We start from the raw sequence: 27,977 nt of genomic DNA on the forward strand, positions 1-27,977 counted from the left end.
AGACCAGTATACAACCCCCCCCCTCCCCCCCACACCCTTTCATCTGTCTCTCCATCCCTCCATCCCTCCGTCCTTCAGGCCGCTGACCCCAGGTGAGAGAAGAGGATCACTAGCGGCGGCAGTTGTCTGGAAAAGCCAAGGTGTCTTGTTGCACTCTGTCCAATTTACTTCTCCGGCTCGACAGTCTTCGACTCGTTCATGTACTTATCAATCAGGTGTAGGGGCACTCCACGTTGCATGAGTTCATAGAAGGTGAACCCTCCTGGGGGACAGAGGAGAGACATGCATGTCGTTGCTGGGATGGACAGATGGGTGTCGAGAGTGAAAAATAGAAAGATAAAGAGGAGGAGGAGGAAGAGGAGGAGGAGGAGGAGGGGAGAAAGTCTGAAGAGCAACAGGGTTTCGAGATGTCAGCCAATAGGTGAGCACACGCGGCCATGAGCAAAACAAACAGATAGACCAGGAGTATACAACACTCGAGAGGAGCGGAGAGTCATGTACAAGATGCACAACTCAGTTTGTAAAGTCTACATCTGCTCACGCTTGCAGAACTAGGAGCAAAGACATGGTGGATTCCATGGACCGAGAAATACGATGCATGTCCAAGATCTGTGCAAAATTCCAGATCAGTGAAGCAGACTGTCTTTAGTCAAACACAACAGGCAATACAATGATACTTGTTATTATATCTCCTGTCATAAATACAGTACAAATCAATTCATTACAAACCAAACTTAGAAAATAGCAACTGTTAGCTTGGTCTGCTTAAGTCATGAATCTATTGAACAGCGCCCTGGAGAAACAGACATCATGTCTACATAGGGTCAGACTTGGTCTCCATGTTCTCCATATGTTGCTCTTGATTCTAGATAAAGGTCAGACTATCTGCAAAACTGTCTTTCTTACTCACCTTGTGTGTGGCACAAGTTACATGAGAAACAGCCTTTGTTATCAGGGTGCCATAGGTCACACAGTCAGTTCACACCAACCACTACAACAATCAGTTTAAGTGTTTAGAATATGGATGTTAGAGTCAGCCAGCTAGGGTGTTCAGGGAATGAATTTGAATAAAGGTTTTGGATAAAATTCAGATGCCAAGCTAGCTATCATGCAAATCCTTTACATTAATACATGCAACGCCCGATTTCACGTATTCTTTCCCTGGGTAACTGCTTTCAGACCGCTTGGCGTGGGCAAAAAAAGGTGCTACAGTCCCACTACTGAGAGAAGCAAGGTTATGGGCCATTGAAAGATGCATAATGAAATGACATAAGCTTCATATGCCAAAACCATATGAAAGCTTACCTTGTATGAGAACATACATTCACAATTCCTGAGTTTGGACTGGGGGAGAGAGAAGAGAAGAGGGGTTAACAAAATGTTTACATGGAGTTATATGTGTGTACCAGGGAATACTGTTGAGTTATTACTGAACTCTTTTATATGAGGAGTTAACCACGTAGCAAAAGGAGACGTTGGAATCTGTGGAGTTGGAAAACAGTTTAAGATGGAGCCATTAAATAATTCACCCAACACAGAAACATCAACAGCTCTATATGTTATGCCTAGTGACCGATGACAGCCTATGTGTTGAGTTGGTGTATTGTGATGATGAACAAGATGAGTGGATGGATTGGATAGAGTTGTGTGAGAAGCGAACACAATCAGTAGAATTTAGGGGCCAAACCTCTACAGGTTTTGGTGGTGAACAAATGTCATCAGATATTATGTGGACTGCACACAAATGAATGGATTATTATGTCATATTAACATATCATACTAAATATATGTATTTTAAAAACGGTGCCCAGATACTTACATGTCCAACGCCTATATGGTCATCCCTTTGGGGTACTGCAACATACAACTCAAGCATTACCCTACAGTATCCACCGGGCCTGGTTTCCCAAAGTGCTTGTAGCCTTTGCCTCTTTACAGAAATCTCATTAACAGCCACAAGAGAGTGATGATTGTGACCATAAATGCTTTATGGCTTTATGGCTTTTTATGTAAACAAGCAAAATTCCTTAAAGTAGAACAATTTCAGCAGAAATGTGAGTATGATTCAGCAATAAGAAATACTAGGAAACCTTTGGGAAACCAGACCCAGATCCAGACGGATTCCTAGCGAGGCACACAGAGGTCACTTCCTTGTCCACACTGACCTTTGACCTCCAGCTTGCATTCCACCTGGGCCTCTCCCAGGTCGTTGATGGCCTTGCAGCTGTAAAGGCCCCCGTCATAGGGGTTAGGCTTCCTGATCTCCAGAGTGCACACTCCTTGGTTGCTAAACATGCGGTAGCGTGGGTCGTCAATGATGGCTATCTTATTCTTCATCCAGATCACTTTGGGCTGGAGTCAGACACAGCAACATTAGACAGTTCTCAAGAGAAAAATAGTCATCAAATCACCGCAGAATTGTCATATACAATCTGAGATACTGAATTCTCAATGGATTGATTTCAGAGAGTTTGAATTTATTGGCTTGTGGATCATGAGAAGATGAAGCAATAGCCTCAGTGTTTACCCATCTTCGAGGGACAATGGGGCTGTTGATTGCAAATTCTAACTCCTACAGGAAAATGAATAGCTTGCCCTGAAGACAGCCAGCCCACAGGCAGCAGCATGATGGTGTTAAGCCATAAATAAACTGCAGCAGACAGTAGGGGCATAGAGCTAAAGTGGCCTGATATGACCTTGAATTTGGATTGGGCTGTACTGAGTAAATACTTTCAGCTTTTCACACTGGGATTCATTGCTTATGAAAAGCTGATGCAATAATGTCTTTGAGTTTGGTGTCTTTTTGTTTGGTGTTTCTATACAATGGGAGGAGCGTCAACGCTCTAAAACATGATCAACCTGTATGTTTACCTGAGTATGATGCATAGTCTGTGCACACTGTGTTTACCTGGTTCTGCCACCTACCCTTGGGTTGGCACGAACACTACAGTTGAGAGTAGCATTGTAGCCAGCGATTGCAAAAGTGTTGATCAGTGGCTGCGTAAACTTTGGCGCTTCTTTGAAGTCATGATCCATGTACTCAGGTGTTTTCAGCTGCATGCCTGTGGATGGAAGGGTAAAGGAATGGGGTTGTGCATGATACTGGCGCTGAGCTGTATCATGGGGGGATTTCCCTATGTGGTGAGGGAAAGACAGTGTTTTTTTATTTATCATCGGCCGACACAGTGACACCATCGTTTAAGGGGCTGTCAGTCATATCTGCTACCGCATTTGTCAAGTACTGGCTGCAACCCAACCCCCTGTTACATATGACAGGCTCACATTAGGGTTCACATTAGGGTGGAAAACATCACTGACAGTACCTTTCATATAATATATATATTCATTTCAGAATGTGAAAAAAATACTCAAAAAATAAACAATAATTACAACTTTTCTGCATTTCATATAAGCTTTAACAGAAAAAAATGATGACACAAAAGATCTTTCCTATGTGAGTTGATCCAATGTTAAGATTATTAGTATATGTCAGCTTTACTCATTATTCTTGAGAGTTTACCTTTGCTCCAAGAGCTTGGAGAGTTTACCCTCATCAGAGTTTTATTAGTATTCAGACTGTACCTTGACGTCAGGGAGCATATGACTTATGTTCCCCAAAGTGCAAAACAGTGGTTAAATCAAAGAAATACAATGCATAGGCTGAGAAAAACAGGAAGCTATGCATCCACAGCACATGGATGGTTTAGCAAGAACACTGCTTTCTCCATCATCCCCCCATCCCCCACACACACACACACACACCACAGACACACACTTTCACCTGCTCATATTAAACTATTTACTGCCACAGCACATACCTTCTTTGACAATGAGCGCACTGTCCTTGGTTTGAGTGGCACATTCGCTCAGGCCGCACATGTTCTCTGAGTAGATCCTGAAGAAATACTCGTTCCCCACCACCAGCTCTGTGATGGTGATGCATGTGCGATGGTAGTGCTCAATGCATGTGTACCATTCCTGTAATGCAGATCAGGCACAGTCAAAACCTGTGAGGTAGATACCACATAGACATATATTTCTTATATGGTCACTGATCTCCTACCATGGTCTTCTTGTCTGCTTTCTGAATGGTGTAGCCTGATATTGGGGCGTTGCCGTTGTCTTTTGGAGGGCTCCAGTCTAGAGCCACATTTCCTCCCCATACCTCCTCAATGGTCACAGACTGAGGAGGCCCAGGTAGGTCTGACAATCAATTAAAGGATGATTTACAAACAGTTTGGTCCTGAGCAATAAATTAAGTAATCACTGTAACTGGTAATTTGAGCATTTTCTGTGGTCTACAGGTAGACTTCAATGTGAAAAATAATGTAATGTCAGATACCTTACCTTAACTCTGCTTTCAAGATATTTTATTAACAAAGCTTATGATTATGATTACATTATGATGATGATTATTATTATTGGTAGTAGTAGTCATAGTAATAGTAATACTAGGCTAGTTGTATCAAAAATAATAGTTATGATAGTAGCAGCAGTAGTAGTTGTAGTAGCAGTAATAATAATTATGATAATAGCAATAGCAATAGCAGTAGTAGTAGTTGTAGTAGTACTAATAGTAGCAGTAGTACTATCATTGTCATTGTTTACTAATTTGAGGCTATCAATAAGAACAGGATGCCTTCACTCACCTACGATCTGAATATCGATTATGGCTGTGTCCTTGTGGTTTTCCACCTGCACGCTCATCTCATACTTCCCAGAGTGGCTGCGTTCTGCTTTACGGATGAAGATGATGCTGTCACAGTCTGTGTTGCGGATGCTGACATGCGTGGGCTCTATGGGCTTCCCCTCCTTCAGCCAGCTCACCTTCGGCCTGGGCTTGCCCTAGACATCACACACAGAGGCATGAGCTCAATAATCAGTGCAGAGCTATTGTGCACATCTTGGGTGCTTGATTTGGGAGATGCCTTTACCAAAAATGGTACCACAAGGTTGACTGCTTCTCCAACTCTGCGAGTGTATGTCTGCTTCAGGTGTCGGGGGATGCGGATCTTGGGTGGTTCTGTAGAGGGGACAGAGCAGAAGGTGTGTGATAAGGGAATGATTCTTTGGCCTGTCCTCTACAGATATATTTGATGTCAAAACTGATGTTCTTTTCAACCTTTTCCTCCAAAACACACCACTTCCAAGCCGTGTTACAGAGGCTGTACTAGAGAACAGAGTAGAAACTTCTCAAGAGCAGTATGGTGTTTTCAGAGCTCACCAATAACCTCTTTCACAAGGATAGAGTGCTGAAGGGTCCGTGGAGCGCTGGGCCCGGCAGCATTGATGGCCCTGACTCGGACTAAGATTTTCGACTCTGGGGGGAGCCCAGTGATGGTGTACTTGGTCTTCTCTGTCAGCTGGTCATTGGCTGCAATCCAGTCATCAGCTGTGGGGAAACAGCACATCTGAATATGAGGTTCAGTTGGAAAAACAATTTGTATAGTGGACAAACAGCATTCACCAAGTACTATTCTGTTGAATTTTCTAATTCTGTCTATTTATGCTCCTAATTTGGTTTTGTGGGTCATGAGCATGGGAAACATGGCTTAGGAGATACGTCAGTCGAGGTTGTCTCACTTCCTTCTATGCAGTACTCCACCAAGTATCCATCCAGACCAGCAGCTCCAATGGTGTCGGGAGGACGCCACTTCATGGTCACCGTGGTGTCAGTGACATCATCCACAACCAGCATGGTGGGCTCACTGGTCACAGCTGAGTGGAGATGAAGATTGGAGAGATCACAAGGGTCATACCCACCATTCCTTCATTTGTTTTCCAACAGTGAATATGAAAGAGATAGGAAAGCAGGTCCTTGATCATGTAAAACGTAAAGCCGTTTTAGCAAGTCATAAACATGTGAGCAAGGCGCCTCTCTCCCTGGCTGGTATGCTATCAATCTCCCTGTAAGATCACATTAGACCCCGCTCTTGTCGTCTATTCTTATATTCTGAATCATATTTAACTCCTATTGAACCCTCTGACAGGCCTGATCTCCTAAACCTCTAATCCGGAGATGATTTGGCAGCCATTATAAAGACATATTTAATATCCTCTAAAGCTCCTGCGTGTCCAGTGGAGGTCACAGCCAGAATGCTTGGGATAGTGGGGTATGGGGAGGAACAGCTGCACCACCGGGGTACCAAGGGCAGATCACACATGCAGACGCTATAACAGGCCCACACTTTGAAATTTCGTCCATTATTATGAAACGGTTGCTGGATAAACTGCGTGTTGTCTTATGTAAGGGTGTAATGTTTTCCTGGACACATCATTGGCAGTAACAGTTACAGTTCAAAGGCCAGTGGACATTCAAGGAGACATTAGGGCTACTCACCGAGGGGAATAAAGGCTTTGGATGGCTCGCTGGGTTTGGACACACCGATGGCATTGACCGCAAAGATCCGCACTTCATATGGCACTCCCTCAATCATCTTCTTGGGTTCGAATGTTGTTTCTTTGATCAGGTCAAAGTTCAGCCTCATCCACCTAGAACTTTGCTTCTTTTTTCTCTCGACAAAGTAGCCTTTAGAGGACATTCAGAAAGATAATCATTAATCACCAGCACACACCAATGTAATCTACTGTGATAAGCAAATATGCAATGTTTACCTAATATTGGTGAACCCCCATCATAGTGTGGGGGGTCCCATGTCATAGAGCACCAATCGCCGCCCACCACTGGGACCAAGGGAGCATCTGGAGGGTCTGGGATGTCTGCAGACAACACAAGGACAGGAATGTTAATGATTCTAGAGACGAATGGAAATGTGAATAATTCACGCCATGGTCTCTTGATTGAAGTATTTGTCATGTTGCCTCTTACCTACAACCTTGATCCTGACGCTGGCTGTGGCCTCACCAGCCTCATTCTGCAGGACTATCTTGTAGTTCCCTGTGTCTTCCCTCTCTGTCACTTCAATGGTCAGGCTGGTCTGGTCGCCATACGTTTCAGCATGGACACGATGCCCAGTCTCAAGAATGACCTGAGAGAGAAAGACAGAGAAAATTACATACATGGCTTTAAAGCAACATTCCACTTAGTTTTAACATGGGGGTTATTTGGCACTTGAACGCCATGAAAACCAGAATATAAACTAATCACCAAGATCGGATGCAGCTGGACGAGTTTGTAGCATTCGGATTTTTACTTCCCATTCATTTGAAAGAGGCCACAAAAATAGCCTGAAAACTTACATTTAACGCGTTCATGAACAGATTCAACAACAGATCCCACTACTGTGATTTTCAATTGATTGTGGGTCCAACGTTTTAGAACATAATTTCGCTGAATAGCATTTTTATTGACAGAAAAGAACATAGCGGAGGAATACCATTTAGGAGAGATAGTTCCTGTTTGGGAGACCGGATCTACTTTTATTTTTAAATACTAATTTTTGTGTTAACCAAGAATGGAAATGCAAAATAATGAAGGACCCAGGACTGCTTTATTGTCTTAAAAGTGCGATGTGTTGTTGAATCTGTTCACAAACATGTTAAATGTCAGTTTTCAGGCTATTTTTGTGGCCTCATTCAAATGATGGGAAGTAAAAATTTGAACGCTACAAAGTCATCCCAGCTGCATCCGATCTTGGTGAGTAGTTTATATTATGGTTTTCATGGTGGTCAAGTGCCAAATAACACCCATGTTAAAACTAAGTGGAATATTGCTTTAAGAAAAATCAGAGCCATGGTGATCAACTGATGGAATCTAAAAAAAAATGTTGATTAATAGACCACTCACCCTTTCTCCCTTCATCCACACCACCCTGGGTGCTGGTTCTCCACTGATGGGGATTTCCAAGCGAAGTTTGTTTCCTGCCACAATTGTCATTGTGTTGTCTGGGAAGTTCAAGCTGTCCAAGTGCACCCTTGGCGGGTCTGCAGGAAATTAAATCAAATCACGATAAATATCATGTTACATTTCTTTTTTTTTTAAAACACAATGTTGAGATGTGAAAAACTATCAACTGAAAGATAGCTTCTGTACCAATGATATGAATTTTGGCAGAGAGGCTCTGTGAGTAACCCTCAGGTACAAAAGTGTAATCTCCTGCATCATGAAGGGAGGTGGTCTCGATTTCAAGTCGGTGGTTCCTGAAAAAGCAAGAGGACGTTAGTAGTTGTGTGAAGTTGGTTAGTGGAACAGAGATTGATTAATCAGTATACAAAACAAAACAAAAATATTTTGCTAGGTTTACATGAAAATAAATCAAGCTATTTGTGGAATCCTTTTGAGTGACCCAAACCAGAGATGCTTAAAGTGTATTTTTCATGCAATATTGCAGCAATAACCTATTGGGCTGCAACGATTCCATAGATAACGCTGGGGGTGATTTCAGAGAAAGCCCAGAGAGGACGTACTTGTTTCTATGCAAGATGTTGATACGGTCATTGGGCTGGATCAGCTGTCCATTCCTGTACCAGCGACCTGGGACGTTGCCTGGGTAGATCTCACAGTGCATCTTGAGGGGCTGACCCAACATCACCGTTACATTCTGCAGGTCCTGGTAGATCTTCAGTGGTTTCACTAAAAGAGTGTGAGAATAGAATACAGTAAATGATTAATAGTGATTCCTTTGAAAAGCAAGTGAGAAAACTATGAAAAAGGGCGAGATGCTACATACAGTCAACCTGTATGTGAGCCTCAGATGTGCCACCAGTGGCCATGAGGGAGTACGTCCCAGTGTCTTCCTTGGAAGCGTCATCAATGACTAGGAAGTGTTTGGTTCCCTCAGTCTTAACTCGGTATCTGGAGCGCACTCCTGTAGGAACCTCAACGCCATTCTTCATCCTGAAGGAGAGAGGATCAGGAACGTTCAGTATTCAGTATTCAATGTTGTGTACATCCTCAAACACACACACACACACACACACACACACACACACACAATCCACATGCAAATAAGCAACACACAACTTGAAGGTACTACATGTAGCATTATTAAACATCAATATATAATTGTGAAATTGACTGTGATACCTTGGTATAATCACAGGAAACAAATGAGACCATGGTTGAGATGATTGGTAGCTTCTATCTCAATGGTATTGTTAGTGCTGGTATTTCTCTAAATTAAGACCATATTTTCCATAAACCCCACCATAATACTGTCACAAAGAAGATGTTGCTACTTGTTGCTCTGCATGCGTTTGTTTTCTCTTTCACTATACTGAAGAGGATCAACATGTTGGAAGTGATTTTTCCATCGGCCTTTCACTCCTTCCACCATCTGCCATTGCCAGAAACTCTGAAAGCTTTAGTTCTGTTTGCGCTTCCCGTTTTGTGCCGTAAATCAATCCAGCAGATTTCCCACCAAATACAACCTGGTGGCTCACAATGTAACATGACATGTAGAGGCCGGTAGAAGCTGCCAATCTTCTCGATGATGGCCTCAATTGTTGATGGAAATTATGCTAATGTCTCAAAATGAATGAGGTAATGATTTCTTGATGTTAAAATGCTACACATAGCACCTTTAAATAAATGTACCTCTTATAGTCTTACCATTTCACTTGAGCGCCTTCCTCTGACACCTCGCACTCCAACTCAATCCTCTCATTGACCGTGGTCTTCACAGGCTCAATACCTTTGACTATCTTCACTGGTAACTCTGCAGACAAGGGACATTAAATAAATTAAAGAGGGACTGTCTGTTTATGTATTGCTTTCCTCACAACAAGCAACAGATGTGTTGACTGATTGGCACACTAACAGATCCCCTGCATGTGGCCTGGGTGTCACATCTGTACATGCAAGGCAGTAGCAATTATATAAAGTGAACAATCAATCAAGATACCTTTGACAAACAGCTCTGTGGTGCACTTCTCCTCTCCCGCAGCTACGGCGTAGGCTGCATCATCGTTCATGCTGCAGTTATTGATGACCATAATCCTTTGTGTGCCCTTGTGCTCAAAAATATACCTAGGCAGGAAACCCACTAATTATATCACTGGTCACCTATACAAATTGTAGCTATGTATGATCCTGAGTATAAAGTCAATATAGTCTACAAATGGAAATGGTGATTATTCTAAGATATTAAGTTAAAGAAAGGAATATTTTTGGTGAAAGAAATATTTGCTGGCTAATAACACCAATAAACTCAAATAATATTTTCTTAGATCAAACATTTCTAAACAGTAAATGTGTTGATAAAACATTGATAAAGAAATGCAACATCTTTCAAAAACCAATCCCAACATGCATCAAGTTTGTGTTGACACTGCACAAACATAGAGGTCAGACTAGAGGAGGGGATGGGTGGGGTCACACCAAAACTCTGTGACATGGAGAAGGGAAATCAAGGGGACGGATGGACTTACTTCCTTTGACTTAAGGTCAGCAGTGGAGCCAGAATGGGGCCGGAGCACAGGAAGTGTGCAGGAAGTGATTATAGCAGACAGGAAGGAGCACCATGGCATGACATGACAGATAGACAGACAAAAACAAGACCAAAGACAGAGAGACATCATGCCTGGAGGGGTATGTAGTTGCCAATAGTGTTACAACAACGAGGACGATTGAGAGAGAGAGATATTATAGTGAAGTCTTTGGAACAGGGAATCCTGGAAAATATGCCACCGGAGTCCAAAGCCAGAAAACAGCAATAACCTCCCAGATGGCTTTAACTTTGCATGGCTTTGAACTGCAAGTGCAGGTGATTTAAGGCTAAGTATAGTGTTTCTCTTGTTTTTAATACTATAGGTGTGTAATCATGGTAAAATCTATTCTAGAGTTGTATAAACATTAGACAGCATAGAACACAGTAGGTTCTGGTTTTCTTCATAAATCATTGCCTTATTCTGGTATAAATGTATATGTTGCAGAATGCAAATGAAGCTGTTTGAAAGGGGCCCTATTATTGGATTTCAAATTTTCCCTATTTATACACACATATGATGACAGAGTTTTAAAGAAGACATTGTTAAAATTTGATTTTGTTTGAGTAGTTAATTTCAAAAATCCATCCTTTTTTACAGGAAGTTTTGGACTAACTCCAGTTAACGAATCACAACTGGACTTGGCCTTGATTGGCTTCCCTCACTAAATAATTGCTAAAATAATTCCAGTCAGGCAAGTTTGCAGCATTTAAACTGGAATGATACACTAGTAAATGTATCCAACATTTACTATGTGATATACAGTAGCATTTAACTGTTTCAAAGCCAGACTTAGTTAAAGACCTGTGAAGGAGGTACCACCTTTTTCCTGTACAGAGAAGGACAAGTAGTTAATAGCAAAAGACAACAGTTGACATCATCTGCTGCATTTCCACCCAAATGAAGCTTGAGGCCGTGTATAGCCCTGTGAACACATAATGTTCTTTATATGTTGGTGAGATGGTGTGGAAACTGATCAGAGCCACACTGGAGCAGAGAGAACATTATTTGTTCACTGGGCATCAGTTGGCAATGGTTCACAGTGCAGCATGTGATAAAGAGAGCTGTGTGAGATTGTGGAGGTCATGTGAGGTCAAAGCAGGCCCTCTACAATGGAAATACTGTCTTACTAAGCCATTGTTGGTCTGTAGAAAAGAGTTTATATATGAGGGTTATTTATAAAAGTGTGGGCCTGTGTGGTACTCTGTGTGCTTAAGAGAATTAGCGAGCAAGTCAGTCAGTGAGTGAATAAATGAGTGAGTGAATGAATGATGCAGAAAACAGTGAATGAATCTGTGTGTGGCATAAAACATGTGAACCATTGTTTTTTAGAGGTGTGTCAAAATAAAACACACAATACCAGAAGACTGGTAAAGAATGCCAAAACCACAAATGAAATTCATTTTATGAAAAATCTCCAAAATGCTTTTCATTTGTGCAGTGTTGAAGGGGAGAGGACACAGAAAGATACACTGAGACATGAAGAAAATGTTTTTACATACTTTGGACTGGGCCTGATTTCCTGTCCGTTCTTGTACCATTTCAGTTCAACCGTGGGGTCGGCCAGATCCACCACTAAGCGGATCTTTCCTCCTTTATCCACCTGATACGCTGGTTCCAGCTTCTTTGCAAAAGCTTTGAAAAGAAGGACACAGATGATCAGGATGCTCCTTTTCAAGATCAAGGTTCCCCTATAACCAAACATCAAAGCCGATATTCACCACAGAGAGGCTGTTGCTAAAACACAGCTCTGCCATAGGAGGACAGATATTTTTCAGAGTATCCATAATTTGGTTAACATTGATTTACCTTCGCTCTTCTTCTCCTCTTTCTTGGTCTTCTTCAGCCTCCTCAGCAGGCCCCTCAGATCTGTGATGCCGTAGGTAAAGGCAATCTTCTCGTACTCATCAGGCCGGGCCGTTTTCAGGATCTCCCACACGTCCACCTCTGGAACCTCCTCCTGTTTGGGCTCCCTGGTGGTGCCGGATATGAGGGGACGGTGTGAGGACAGTAGTCATGGGCTGGTGTTTGCAACGTGTCCTGAGGAACTGCTCATTACGGGGAGGGGAGGCTAACCTGTAGGATGGAGGATGATCCAACTGGGACAGCTACTTATATAACTAGAGGTTATATGTGTGGTTTTGTTTCTCAGAGACACAAAACTTTACAATAATTCTTCTTCAGGGTGATAATCTGTCGCTTTTGTTTTGCTCCTGCCCTTCTTTGTCTCAACCTCTCATGCTAACATAAGCTATTGCCCCCTGGAGAGTTCCTCAGGACATGTCACACAAAGGGATGGGCATGGTGAGCTGCCTACCTGTGCTTTGACCCTGGAGTCAAATGTTAAAAGTGACGGGGTAGCAGCACTATGAACATAGAAGGGGTGTGCGACAAGGGTGCTCGCTGATGCCCTAAGAGTTCTGCTGCAAAGTTGAGTTGGGTTCGTCCTATCTTTTTTTTTCTTATATGTTTCCACCAAGATATCTTTATAATTGTTCAAGATAGACCCACGGAACAAAAATCAGACTCCTTAGTGAAGTGTGCCATACAATAGGCTATAACTCCTCGACAGTTGGGCTAATCATCGTGAAACTTGGTACCATGAGAAGAATGGCCAGAAATTTACTTGGAAGCCATGTATTTTTAAAAAAAATTCACATAAGGAGAGCATTCAAGAGCAATACTGTGTGTATATCTGTTCAAGATAGTTGGTGACCTATATCAAATAATTTACTACATCTAATAATTTGCCACATTGACCACAACATAAGATCTTGACATCATCATCATCATCATCATTCATTACTCCAATGGTCCCCAAAAATGTTGTAGTTGAAGTTTTGGTGGCAAATTAGATTAGATGCAGGGACTTACCATACTTTACAATTTATTGAATTGATCCCCCTGCTTGGTACATATGTTGACTACAGGTAAAGAAGCATGTCTGCAAAAACATTTTAAAATTGACTAATAAAGACAGCCACAAATGTCAGAAATTTGCATCTCTTAATCTGGTCAGTGACATTTGGTCCACAGGATCGAAGGCTAATCATTAATCAAAAATTTAAAGTTTGGCTTTGGTTGGTGCACAAGGACATGACCTACCACATAATGGCTTATACCTCGTGGTGGGCTTGTGCTATAATTATAAAACTTGGTTTATGTCAGGAACTTTATTTTACAATGTCCCCAGCTTTGCAATCCTTTGACTACCTTGTTTCAGGTTTGTAGTCTGTATCAGTGGATGGAGGGGAAATATTAAAGAGGAGTTGATTACATCTTAAGGAGGGATTTTGACCAGGGTTGGGTTCTTTTAGTTTGGATATTGTTATAAGATTTTGGAGATGAAACAAAATAAGTAATGATTTTATCAGTAGGCTATTGTAGGATTAATGGAACACACTGGCAGACACACACAGATCAATATAGGAGTATGTTTTGATTTCTTTCAGGACTAAATGCAGTATAATTCAATAGATTGTAATGATATCTGAGATTTGGTGAAATAATTTGTTGAAATGCAGCATGCAGGGATAAAAGGGAAACCTTCTACAAAGACATTTTGATGAGGACATATCTTTCATTATATTGCTCCTATGAACTGGCCCATCCCTTTGTTTGTGTGTTTGTTTGTTTGTTTGTTTGTTTGTTTGAGTCATCACTTCAGAGATGCTCTGTTAGATGATCAAGGTGTCCATAGGAGATGTTAGATCTGTGAGATCCGAGTTAATAAGCACGTTGCCCTGGACATGAGTAGACCCATTAGTCGGCTAAATAAAGAACATTCAGTCAGTCCTTTCTTTCATAGACATTTTCCCAAATGTCCGAAAGGTTGGAGGTGAATAGCATGAAATATTATTCCATTCTTTATATGTATTTCTCATCTGTTTATTTTCAGGCAATTATCAAGAAGGCTGAAATAAACATTGTGGTATTTGCCTTATATTTCTAATTTGAAATAAAACGACAATGTAGCGGTAACACTATTTCACAGCATCATTTATGATGATCCACCAGCACATCATTAACAATCCAAAATGGTGCACTTTGCCTCATAAACGCGGCATTCAACATCACTGCTTGATGAAGAGCGGTCATCCAGCCGGCAGCTACAGAGGGTTTACAATGCAAAGCCCATTTCCATCATTTCTGATTGCTGACGGAGCATTTAAGAATGCTGCCTTCAAATGAAGTGTTACCATACTACAGTAGGCCAACACTCTTGCTTGTCCAATTCCTAGAGCTACATTTCATGCTGGGGACTCTACAGGATTACAGTACTTACCCGCAGTAAGGTCTAATCGTTTTAATACCTATGGTATTCTCTCTACTAACCTTTGATTTCTGAATATGTAGGGAAGAAGAAGAGACAAGCCCAAAATAAATGTGGAATTTAATGTCAGTGAACAGTGTCACTGCCTAGCTCAATTTGAACTCACACTTCTACGTTAAAAACAGAATCTTGTTTGACCAAGAAAAATAGAAGAAAAATGAAACCTCAAAAATACAGCTCAGTCTGTGAGGATTGAAATAATACTTTGCACTGTATCATATCACTCCATCTACAATATGTATCATGGTGTGTTTTCAGAGTCACCACCGTTTTTCTTTTGGTATAGCATATGTATCACCTTTTATTTTAACAGCAATATGTTGCCATACATGGATATGTTGTAATGCACACAATATACTAGTGAATGGTGAATTTGGAAAAGAAAAAGAGTGAATGATGGTTGCTAGTGCAGCATATCAAATTCACAAAAAATCACAAAAAAGAAAGAAGAAAGAAACACATCTAGATACTGTAAGGGCTTAAAAAGTAATGAAAACGAAAAGAAACCGTCCACTTAGGGGTGATTCTCACCTATGTTTAAGGAGACCACTAAAGTCAAGCTCCCCTGCATCGTCTTGTCCTTCACTGCTGTTGTTAACAAGAAGAGATTAATAAAGATTTATTCAGAAAAGAAACAGTTACAGGCACTAGAGAAACAATGCTGAAAGAACAACACAAAGCAGAGGCTCTGAGTTCAATCGGTGCGTTAGCTCCGAGCTAACTCACGATTGGAGCTTACACAAAACCCTTCGCTTCTTTGGTTTGTGTAAGAAGCATCAAGAGCCTTCCCAGACAATATTGCCACAATGTTTCTGCAATGTTGAAGCAACATTACTGAGCAGCAACTTTGTGATAATGGACCGGGATGCTTTGCGTTGCTTTTCAGACACATTGTTGGGAGGGAGATTTAAAATGCAAGTGTTGGCCTTTGGTCAGATAAAACACATTCAGTTGGCTGGTTGATTTGTAATTACCTTTAAAAAAGGTTAATGACATTTGCACAACCATTGTTTCACACAGATATGTCATAGAGTAATATTATTTGACGGTGAAACATTTAATTGTTTTCCTCATGGAATATGATGGTCCTTGTTGTTTTCTTCAGGATTAGTATTAACAAATTGTCAGGAATCCTATCCTGAATCAAATGAATCCAATAAACTTATATTGCACCTTTGAAACATAGGCCAGAGTTTAATATATTTTTGTGTGATGTTCAATTTACTTAAAAAGTAATACTGATGAATACTGTTGCTGACTTGTAGTTGACTCCATCACAATATCAGTATGTGTTGTAGTTGTGTTGCGCTCCTTTCATTACCTTCTTTTGAAAGCTGATCGAATATCAATATTCTGTGAGCCCTGTTCAGTTTCTGTAAGACAGAAACAGCAAAACACAGTATACATGTTTTATACTCATCTATGCTTTGTGCTTTTCTTGTCTTTTTCAATGTATTAAGATGAATACATAGCACTATAATGCTTATAACTGACAAACCTTTAATTTCCAAGTCAAAGGAACAGCTGTCAAACTTGTCCTTGTAGGTGACTTCACACCTGTAATTTCCAGCATAGTTGTCTTTGGCCTTGATGATGTGCATCTCAAATGTGTGAATCTGCCGGGAGTGGTACATGGGAATTAGTAAAACAGCACCATTGGCATGTAAGAGGATACTGGATTAGAGGAGGTGTACCTTGGTGAATCGGTCAAAGGTCTCTTTCAGCTGTAAGTGCTTCCCTGTCTTGCTGGCCAGGTCCATCCATTTTCCTTTAAACCACTTAATAGTGGGTTTGCGTAGAAGATCTTTGGCCTCCACCTTGGCAATAAAGCTGATGTCCGCACCTTGGACCGACAGAAAATACAGTATGACCAATAGTCAGATTGACGACCAGCAGTGCATTCTGCTGCCACATCACATCTATCTATAAGCCATTATAGTCACAATGAAAGGAAAAAATTGTTTTTCACCTTGTTAGCTAATTTTCCATGTCAAAATATACACCTACTACATTACTTTTCCTTTGTGGAAAACCAATAATACCATCACAGATTTTTGAACAATTAATGGGCTTAAATTTATCAGAAAGAGAATGACTGCAGCAGGCGCTTTGTACCTGCCCCCACCCCCACACACATATTATCAACAAGATTTCCCCTCTTGTACTGTTTACCCAACTCTTCATTGTGGCACCGTCACTCACCCACAGCGACGGAGCCGCTTTGTGGTTTCTCTATCAGCAGGGTGGACAGAGGCGGGGTGTCAATGGGCTTGTCCAGGTCCTCTGGGGCCTGGCCCTCTCCCAGAGACCACACTGATTAGTTAAGAGACACACACACACACACACCGTGACACAGAGTCCTCCATTGTCATCGCCCAAGAATAATAAAGCAATACAGTTCAGGAATTCAAATACCCACCTTTCACTTTTTATTAGTATTAATCTTACCAGAGGAGAGAGACAAAGGCAGACAGAAAGACCAAGGAACACACAATTTCACATATTTTCCCACTTCTCAAGCATCACATCCCATACATCCAGCAGAATTTAAGCTCTTTGCAACATGGAAAGCATGGAACAGACAATATGGAACACAGGACATACAACATCTCATTTCCACGAGAAGCAACAAGGGAACATCATTTTCAGCAAAAACATATAGGAGGGGAAAAATGGTTGGGTTTGTGAATTCTTCATTTTCTTTCCACGTTCCAGTCTTCTTTCTGATCCCAGCGGTCTGAGTTTGATGAATCACACCTTTGCCATATAGCTGTTATACTCCAGATCTGGTAGATGTTCCAAAGGAACTCTGGACCTACGTTGATCCTTTACACGAAACCTCTCTTGATGTTTTATGCAAATTCGTATGAACTATTTTTTTTTTCTCGGGCTGAACTTGAAATGCTAAATGCTGCCCACTGTAAAATGTGAAACTATAATTTTTTCTTATCCATTTTCCCATGGCAAATGAAAAAGATGAGAATTTCCAAAAGCTGCATAGTATCCTGCAAGCAGTGCACTATGACGTTTCAGGAAACCAATCTTTTTCATATAGCACAACACAGTCTCTGGCAAAATGAACCTGTTCTATTTGACCAGCTATGCGGGAAAAAAGGAAACTGGTGGAGCGACGTCCTGATTTGACTTGAAAATTGGCTTTGGCTCGAAATTCCTTGTACAGTATATGAAAAAATTGACGAGATTCCACTTTCTTTTGACTATCATTGTCAGATGTTATTACCTGAGTCTTTTCTCCCCATGGCTGGCACAGGGACGCTATCATCTGAACAAAGACAGAGAGAAATTTACAGCATATTATAAGAAATAGTACTGTAAAGTCCACTGAAGCAAGCACACACAAAAAAATTAGGACCAGCAAGCAGTTAAAGACTTGTCTAATAGCAAGCATTGCCCGAGGAATTCTGAATCAAAGGCCTGGTTCTGTCTCTCGGTTTTTCACTGATATATACATTTATGCTCCATTATTCGATTTCCAACTATATACATTTGTAAATCCACCTATGAATATTGATTGCTGCTTGAATGCGCAAATGCAATTAGCAATCCTAAGTTTAGACATGGTTGCATTATGATCAGAATTCCAAATGTATTCACATAAATATAGATTTATGTGTATGGAAGACAAAAAATATTACACCACATAACACCCTCAAAGTCTCCTTTTTAAATCACTGCGTTAATGGGTATGTTAATCTGTTAGCAAGGAAATTTTGAACATCTTCACTTTCTTCTGTTGTAAAACGAACTTCCAAACACACCAAAGCATCTAGAAATAAACATGTGTCCAACATGTTTCCTACATCCAGACAGTGGGACATTCTGATTTAGAGAAGGCTACCAGTTTGGTCAGAGGTACTGAAACGGTGGTAAAATTAACAAAGAGATCTTACTAGGCAGCTCAATAGAGAGTTTCTTGAGTGAATTGGCATCCTCTGTGAAAAAAGCACAGTATCATTGATATTAATGAGGATAAACTCAACTATTTTAGATAGTTTGAAGAATATTGCAACTGACTGGAGAGACAAGCTCTGAGATAAATCGCAGAAAGTGAAATGAAAATAAAAACAAGATCATTTAACAAAAGAGAAAAACGTGTAGCATATTGACTTTAAAGGGGAATACCACTCAATTCTATGTTATTCTCTTGGCCGAGGACAGTTCGATATGTATTTGTCAACATGAACAATTTCTGATGTGAAGCACGGAGCTGCTCCATAGACAATGAATGGGATTCTGGCTTTGGACAATCATTCAATGTTTGAGTGTTCACTAATACATACCAAACTGTCCTGGCTCACAGAAATAACATATTTAAAAGCTAAAATTCAGGGGTATTCCCTTTTAATATGGTCTAAAAAGATATTACATGTAATAAAGTATTACAAATGCATGTATAAAATTTCCATATATACATAATATATGCATATACATGATGAACATCCATGTATTTATCTTGCGCATATAATGTATGCATGTGAGATGTAATTGTCACATCCATACCTTTACTTGAGATAAAGGTTAATGTGCTTGTAGGAATTATGCTGTGACATTTCTGTCATTTTGCACAGAGACATCACACATTTACTGCATGTATGTCAGCGCACAGACATACATCACAATATTTTCAGATTTGACTGAAACATTCTGTAGCGTAAATTATCATCCATTTGAGATGTTACAAATTAGAGAGTACTTCTCTGCCTTCGCCTTATTGTCAGAAAAAAAAATACTATGTGATGCAACTTTAGAGTATGTTATGTCTTCGTTCTTCCCCAAATTCCAAAGCACTTCGGGGGTGCTGGGAGCAGATGTGAGCCTGACTTAAAGTGAATGCGCCATGGCAACCGTCCTCACGAGGTGGAAAGCGGTGAAGAGGAAATAATAAGGAAGTAGTAAGGGATGGGTTGTTATGGGTACCAACCTGGTGGGGGTGTTGGGGATGGGCTACGGGCTGCAGCATCATCATCATCTGCAATAAAGGTGTCATTGACAAATAGACCCACCTATCAAAAAGCTCCAAGTCCATCACTGGCAGGCCAACAAGACACAAGACTGGCAGGCCAACAAGGCCATAAGATCAGACATGCGAGACAAGACAAGACTTTGAATGGAACATGACATGCAGCTCTTTGACATGAATGAGACCAAACTCTCAGCCAACAGTTCACATGACTGGCTTATTGCCCTATGAGATCCTAACTATGTCTAAGAGATGAAATGGTGTGAGATCACACTTATGTGTAAGATCAAGGCTTTGAGCTCAACGCCGCAAGCTTCTCAAGCTGCCGTAAAAGCACAAGCTCTCCAGCACCACACATACACACACTCTCACACACACTTGTGAGAGGAGGAGTACCATAAAAATCAGCCTTCAAGCAGCAGCTGCGAAACATTTTCACAATAAATGCATGTGACCGAGCCAAGGAAAGCTCTAAACCCTGTGAAACTTCAAAAAAGTTTTCACCTGAGCTGTATCTGCTCTCTGCTTCCAGACAATTATGTAAGTTACTGTTTACCCAGAGAGAGCAAAATCAATTCATTTCAACTCAATTCAACAAACTTATATTATGGATACCAAGTAAACAAAATTGATGTGTGAAAACTGTTAAAGTCAATATGTTATGTCAGTATATGTTATATGTTATGTCAATACTGTTTGTATATTATAGTGCATGTGCGTGTGTGTGAGTGTGTATGTGTGTGTGTGCGTGTGTGTGTGTGTGTGTGTGTATGTGTGTGTGTGTGTGTGTGTGTGTGTATATGTGTCTGTTTACAAGCTAGCTTGTATTGTTACTGCATAACAGAATAAAGTCTACAGAGGAGATGAGGGTGCTGACTCACCTTTCACACAAACTGTGCATCACCTTCAGTTTGCCATTTCAGTCTTTTATCAATTTCTTTACACATATTAAAACTCACACAACAACAGGTAACTGGAAATATTGTAATGTGTCCTAGCAGAAAACTTACAGTATAATTGCAAGTATCATTTTTGTTATTATTTATTTGAAGTTTGCAGTGTGCATGCTATAAAAGCCCTGTTGGAAGAGAACACTGAAAAGCAAAGGATAAATCAATGCATGGCTCCAATCAGTGAGAGTGAATGAAGTCCATAGCATTTGGTCTTAGCAGCTAAGGAAGTCTACTGAGCAGCTTCCTTCCAAAAGGAATCCTGATTCAAAAAGACAGGGACCTTTCCATTATTGAGGGTGTCACTTATATCTGATATAAGATTAAAAAAAATTAAAAAATAAGGCAGTTTTGCCATGCTGCTGGGCTATGTTAAATGCTTAACTAGTTGTATTTTCATGGCTTGTTTCAGTAGCATTTGAGTGGAAGAGCTCTTTCCCTGAGGTGTGAAACATGCACTATGACTGTAAGAGACTGGAGACTGATTGTTCGAGGAGTACTTACCGGCCGGTGGGGGAGAGCAAGGGCCCTCTTCCTTTATAGTAGAGTTCCCAGATTCTGCTTGCTCTTTCTCCCCAACCCCACTAGGCTGTGGTTGGTTACAGCCATTCTCTATGGGGCTTGGCTCCTTAGCCACCACAGCCTGTAACGGCTCAGGCTCTGTGGGCTCTGGTTTCTTCTCATCAGTCTCTATTGGCTCTTTCCCCTCTGCTACCGCCTCTGTACAGCAGACATAGCGCCAGGCTGGAGCAGCAAGCCTCGAGCACAAACACTGGCAGCCTTGCAAGACACTGCTTGCTCATATGAGGTGAGTATAAATAGCTAATGACCAGGTAGATAGGCCCAATAAGTGAAAATAAGGGAAAAGGATGCTTAATTTAAAAAAAGTTATCCAAAGACCATGAAATATAATCAGTTAATAAGGCTTAATAGTGGTATTCTAATGGTTTCTGGTGATCTGGTACTCAATGGAAGACCTATCTGGTCAAAGCATATCTATACTGTAGGGAGATCATGGAGGCAGGGTTTTACCAACTACATTTATATGAGATGACATGACTACATGTACCATTCGAAATTTAGACAGCGGGTCTTTGCCCAAAGTCAGTAAAACCCAACTTCCCCAATCCCACTGTACCTCCTGTGTGATGACTCAGTATGTCATACAGTCACACAAATAGGAAGAAAGCCACAGCCTGAGTTAGTGACAGCACCAAGCAACAAGGCAAGTGCACACATGCATTTAGGGCAGAGCAGTGCGGGCGTGTGGGCATGTGCACAGTCAGTGGGGTGGCTTACTTATGGCTAACCTAATTAACTTTTGTGTGAATCTGCTGTGTGTTGAGCAATCATACCTACACAAGGAAAGTGCAGTTGCAGGCCTCTCAGAGTAAATTAAGTCAAGAACAGTGATGGCACACACAAAACAAACACGTGATGTGAGAGTGATGTGCAAAAGAACAATCTGGGGAAGAGTGAAGGGGAGATGTGGAAAGGGGGGAGGGGTTAGTTAGGGCAGGGTTACCCACCTGGGGGTGGAGAAACCTCCAGGGAAATCTCAGGTAGGGGCGGGGCACCATTACTGTCTGGGGCAACACTTTCTGAGCATGTGACAAATATAGTAGTGGATGGAACAGCTGCTTTTTATAGCACAAAGCTTCAGCATCTGCAATGCTTCTCACATACAAACACATACACTCGCACCTGCACACACAAACACACACAAATCCATACTCACACACACACACACACACACACACACACACCCACCCACCTGCCTATATGCAGGCATACACACTTTATCCCAGTATGGCATCTTTCTCCAGACCATTCTCACAGTCAATAAAACACAGAGAGACACAGGAATAACCTGTTGTAGGCCTATTCAAACTCAAACATTGAGAAGATGTGCTGTTAATATGCAAAAAGTGGGGGTTTTTGCAAATGTAATTTAGGTTCATAGTTGAAATGTAAATTAATAAACATATTAAGAAATGCATTAATAAACACACTGGGTTAAAATGGGACCACGATGTACTCCCAATTCATCCTTGTGTTGTTAATTAACTACCACATCTAATGACGCTGTAGATCATCTGCCAGTATCATTATTCCACGCTACTGTTGTAGGACTAGTAACACCATGATGAATCCTGATTGCACAATATTTTCACTGTACTTTTGAGGAAATATTAGGTCTTCATACAGCAAATCATCCGAAGGCTTCCCAGGGACATTTTTAGATGGACCTGAAAAGGCTGAGCTCTCCCCCTGACCGTGCTGGAGCCCCAAGATGCTGCCGCTCCAAGGTCAAACCCTGGCGTCGGCAGACAGCCAATTGCATGCCAGCACCTTGGTCACATGGGAGGGCAGGGGTGTCAGCTGAATCAACAGACAGGGATCAGCTGGCCGGCCAGCAGAATGCCAGAGATGCTGACCGCTTGGTCATCACTCTGAACCACAGCAGCACATCGCTGCTGCCGACTATTGGCTCCACATTTACACTCTTATGCGGCTGTGTTTGCACATTCACGCCAAGTTCAGGGCTGTGATGGTCATATTACATGTGTATACAGCCTCAGTACTCCCATGTGCCTATATACCTAAATGCAAAGAATGGTCGGTGTTCCATGATTCCGCCTTGAGGCCCAGAGGTATCCTTTTCCCAAAGTGCATGACTTGGTTTCCCATTCATGTGCCCTTCCTTCATTATTGCGACTACCCAGTCCAGTATAACCTTAACTTACCACTGGATATCATCAAATATTGAGGATAGTATGTCTATTCTTGTGCATACAGTGTGTAACCATAGCATCGTCGACTATGAGGAGACAGAAGAAGATTAGATGTCCATCACTGTCCACTCACCTTCTGGCTGGCCGTTTGGCGTCTCATCTAGAGAAAGAAAAATAAAAGAAATCAATGTTAAATTGGACATCTAGAACTCTTAGATCAAAACAACCAGTCTGTCACTCCAAATGTTAAGTTTGATGCAATCAGCATAATCACCCAAATTTGTTTTTGTTTGTGCACATTGACTTATTCTATTGATATTCATTCATCCCTGAGCCATATCATCTTTGTGTCGGACGACTGGCTCCTCATGTTTAGACACCATGCAGTCTTAACTGATTATGATGGAGGCACCTATGACACACCATTTGTTTGAACTTTGCATTGCCTAGACTGATGAAACCAATGGTGGGGGGCAGCAGCAGAAACATATTTGGATACTATATTCTAAACCTATACCAGGCCTTAATACTGGGCCTCAGCAGATCAAAGCATCCATACAGCCATTGGCATGCAATGACAGGGTTAAGAAATTAACCTTGTTGTTACTGGGTTAGTGGAGCACAGTGCCATATGGGAGATTGTTTAGTTCTCATGGGAGCGTCAGACAAGCGTCAATTGTGCAACATCTGGAGCAGCCTTCTCTTTCACTGTTCTTCCTCAGATTGGTTTGAACAGCTTAACTTCTGATATAAATCAGTACTTTCTTATTAACCCCACTAGATAAACAGGAATTGTTCTCAATCGTCACATTAGCCAACTTGTAAGGCCCAAGCACATTGATAATAGATTATGCCAGCGAAACAGAATACAGAAAACATGAATAAAGACATGGGGAGAGGTTTGGGTCTCTTAAGGGATTACATCTCAAAGCCCCAAAAAAATAGCATATCATATATCTGTGTCTCTGGCTCAGGTTGAGTCATGAAGTAAAGCAGACCTTCATCCAATGGCAATGCTTCAGTCAATCATTTACTTGGGGGTTAGCATGTGGGAGAAGAAAGGGATTGGAAAGAAAGAGGTGGGTAGAGGGATTAGTGGGACGTATTTGGTGGTGACGACACTAGACAGCTCTGTGGCCCTCACATGTTCCAGCCTGTCAGGCTCCACACTCCACACCGTGACGAACACCTTCACGGCAGGCTGTGAATTCTTCAGGGATGCCAGTGTGCCCTGTGCCAGCTGCAATGAGTCTTTGCTAATGCCCCTGAGGAATGATGGACATTACCCTTCCAATCGTCTCCAAAGTTCCGTGGCCCGAGACTTGAGGCTCTTCTTTTTGCATTTTTGCCTTTAGGGAAATGCAATCCTTTCTCCCTTCCATAGAGAGTCCCTCACCTCTAGCTCTTTGTAGCCAGTCTATGAATACTGCAACCCTAACTCCATGTATGTCCATTGACTGTGCACCATTTCATTTATAATAGCCTGCACCCCAACTCCATTCTCTCCTATAGCTCCTCAACTTCTGATATCCTTCCACTTTGTAATGATTCCCTCTGAACATTCCTTGTCAAAATTAGACATACTCACACCTCACTGCAAAGCAACGTGTTGTTGGCCACTGTGCCACAATCCTGGAGGGTCACATCACGCACCCGAGAATGAGACTCACTCTCTCTCTGTCTCATCACCATAGAGATAATGAGTGTGGAGAAAGGTATTGTTTTACCTCCGAGGGCTCCCAGTGCAGCTGACTGGGCTGCAGGTATTTTCAGCTGTTGCCCCTGCTGGCGTGTAGACAGAAGGGCTCATACAGGCTCCAGCATGAGCCAAACTGCCGGCAGCTTCATTCTCCTAATATAGACCTCTATTGCTTTAATAAAGATGAGCCTACATGAATGATACTGTGCTTGCCCTTGCTGTGATTCTTTACTTGACTATGGCATTGCATCAGCAGTGTACTGAAGAAAGTCTTTGAGCAGGTCACTGACAACCCCTTGTTTCTAAGAACTCTGGTTAGGCAAAGGCCTTAACAAGGAACTGGTAAGAGACTGAAGGTGGCTGGATGTAGCAGGGTGCTGTGGTTGGGTGACAATTAGCCGTTGACAGGCTTCCCCCCTGCTGCTTACCCATGGATTGATTTATGGAGTGGTATTCTGTAACACACGGCAACAGTGTCCAAAGACAGGGCCGGGGGAGAGTGATGGAACTCAGTGATAGTAAATATTGTGAGTTGATGACATGGGCTTCTCTACAACTGAAACCCAAGACTTTGAGTGAGGGCAGCCACAGCGGGGAGCGGCGGACTGTACTGGAAGGCTTCTGGGCCTTGGGTCAGAGGTTTGTTGGCTAGGTGGTTGACCTCTGAGCGCTTCATCCAGGACGGACAGTGGAAGAGAGATGTCTGTTTTGGTGTATGGCACAAGGGGGTGGGGATAGGGGGAGTGGGGGGATGACGGAGGGTTGGGGTTGGAGAGAGATGGGGGAACAAGGGATAGGGATTAAAAGTGTGCTCATTCTGAACTATTCCAGGGACAAGAATCCCAGTCCCAAGAGATCCATGGGCGACTCAGCCAGTCGGTCATCTCTCGTCTGACTTTTTAAAGGGTGTCTAAAACAACAAGGGCCACCTCCTCTTCAGCTGTTCAGACTCATTTAAAGAACAATACTTTTCTACGCTCATTTATCTGCTCTTCTGGACACAGGCAGCTATTTATGGATGGTGTTTGTAGCAGACTGGAATCTGCTGCCTCCCTTTACCCACAGCTTTGTCTCCGAGGGGGATCATGGATGTTTATGACAGTGGATGAACACTCTGTGGGGGCATCTGCACTATACTAATAAAACACAATCTACGAAAGTGTTTAATGATAGAGGTTGAGCTGTACAAAACCCCTTTGGTACTGAAGTCACATCACCTCAGTGCCTAAGCTTCCTCTGGCTATCACAAACTCCTGGTTGACATCAAGACAATACACTTTATCGGCCGCTAATAGCATAGCAGTACAGCCCAACAATAGACTGGACTAAAATCTGAACAGTGAGGAATGGCTGGGGTTTTAGAGCTTGCAGTTGGCCGTTTGAAGCTGCCAAAGGTAGATAGAACTGCTTGTCATCTCCCTGAATTTATTAATGCCATCAAAATAACTTCCATGAAAGCAATCTTGGAAATCCCTCCCATTCCATCATGTAATCCCCCTTGTCCGGAGTCAGGGGAGAGTCCACCCAGATAATCAACCTCAATGTTTGTGTTCAGAGGGAGGAGTGTGTGTTAGTGTGTATGTGCATGCCATGCCTGATGGGTGAGGAATTGCTACAGACAGATCAATGGTCCACTGGAGGATAAAGGGTTTATTAAAAATCTTGTATCGGCTCCCATCAGGAAGGTGTCCAAGTGCCGAACAAAATGTTCCATTTCCTCTACATGGGCATGTCTGGGTCTTCAGCAAGCCCCCAAAGAGCTGAACTAATGGAGGGGGGGGTGTAATACCATATCGTAATGACAGACAAGAGTGGATTAAAAGGGAATGTTGATGGACATGATGCTACAGATGACTGACGTTACATTGAGGAGAAAAGATCCAAAGTGAGGGCGGGGCAGGGGATGGGTTTAGATACTGTGTGTGGTTGAATATGGACTTGAATTATGGGGGGCGGGTCTGAGGGGTCCCATTTGGCTCCAGTTGCCAAAATAACAAACTGGCCATTCTTGCTAGACTTCCATCAGTCGCCAGGAAGACACCCCAACCGGGACATGCTGTATTATTTATCCTCATAAGGCACGACCCTTGCACAGTTCATCCAAATTGCATCATCCTTCAGGGGTCTTTGCTTGTGTCCAGCTCCAAGCAGCAGCACTCATCAACATTCCTCCAGTGCGCTTCATCATCATGTCTTTCTCCGGTGGGCTCATCCAGAAGAATCCAGCATGCCAGCCGCGGCAACAATAGTATCTGTTCATAAACCTCAAATCTTCTCTTGCCCTCAGCATGTTAGAAACATGCATGCATCAGTAATACAAAACCATTGTCAAAGTCACTTTCAGAATTCCTATGAACAAGCTGGCTGACTTATTATATTGTGAAAGAGCTCCCTTGAACATGTAACAACTGACTCTGCTCTCCTCAATCTCATCAATCAAAAACAAACAGCCAAATGAAAACACAGTGCAGTATTTGGAAATATTACAATATTACAATGCAGTGAGCCATTCATAGAAAAGAAAAGAAAATTCCGATTCCTGTTAAGTTTATTAAACTTCAGCATCATTTGCCATCAAATTATCTAAAACATGCTGTGCAGCATTCTTCAGGCACAACAAGTTTCCTTTGGGTCCCTTATCAATTCTGGGTTACAATTGGGTTACACTGTGGCTGTTACATGCTGTGATGGTATTGCTAGAGGCAGCATGCTAGTCCCATCCTCAGTGAGGACAACACTGGCGCTCCTACCTTTCTTTGTGGGCTCTGGCATCTTGAGCCGGGTCCCAAGAAAAGCGTCAAGGAATCAAAAGGTGCGGGTAGGTACCTTCAGAGCAGCGCGACTGTATGGGAGGCCAGGTAAGGCGTGGGAGCCCTCAGTCCAGGAGGGAGAG

At 42.1% G+C, this 27,977-nt stretch overlaps 1 protein-coding gene across 1 annotated transcript; it reads right to left on the reverse strand.

Moving 5' to 3' along the window:
- Positions 1-70: 70 nt before the first annotated feature.
- Positions 71-27,966, reverse strand: mybpc1 (myosin binding protein C1). The gene is made up of 31 exons (XM_071535472.1): positions 27,835-27,966; positions 23,519-23,545; positions 22,180-22,251; positions 19,662-19,709; positions 18,631-18,672; positions 17,961-18,002; positions 16,922-17,032; positions 16,414-16,562; positions 16,218-16,335; positions 16,041-16,092; positions 15,251-15,307; positions 12,196-12,359; positions 11,889-12,021; positions 9,804-9,928; positions 9,512-9,617; positions 8,631-8,797; positions 8,368-8,533; positions 7,994-8,100; positions 7,748-7,884; positions 6,830-6,989; positions 6,616-6,720; positions 6,341-6,529; positions 5,584-5,718; positions 5,225-5,392; positions 4,935-5,023; positions 4,650-4,845; positions 4,064-4,203; positions 3,819-3,978; positions 2,926-3,062; positions 2,166-2,352; positions 71-262 (listed from the first exon to the last, which is right to left on the reverse strand). Exons 1-31 carry the CDS (start codon positions 27,854-27,856, stop codon positions 165-167), a joined length of 3,609 nt encoding a protein of 1,202 aa, XP_071391573.1. The 5' UTR covers positions 27,857-27,966; the 3' UTR covers positions 71-164.
- Between the last annotated feature and the right edge of the window lie 11 nt (positions 27,967-27,977).

Source organism: Centroberyx affinis, unplaced genomic scaffold (assembly GCF_046629955.1).
Source record: "Centroberyx affinis isolate AG114_WGS23_722 - 3 ecotype Tasmania unplaced genomic scaffold, CSIRO-AGI_Caff_v1 ptg002712l_1, whole genome shotgun sequence".
NCBI lineage: Eukaryota > Metazoa > Chordata > Actinopteri > Beryciformes > Berycidae > Centroberyx > Centroberyx affinis.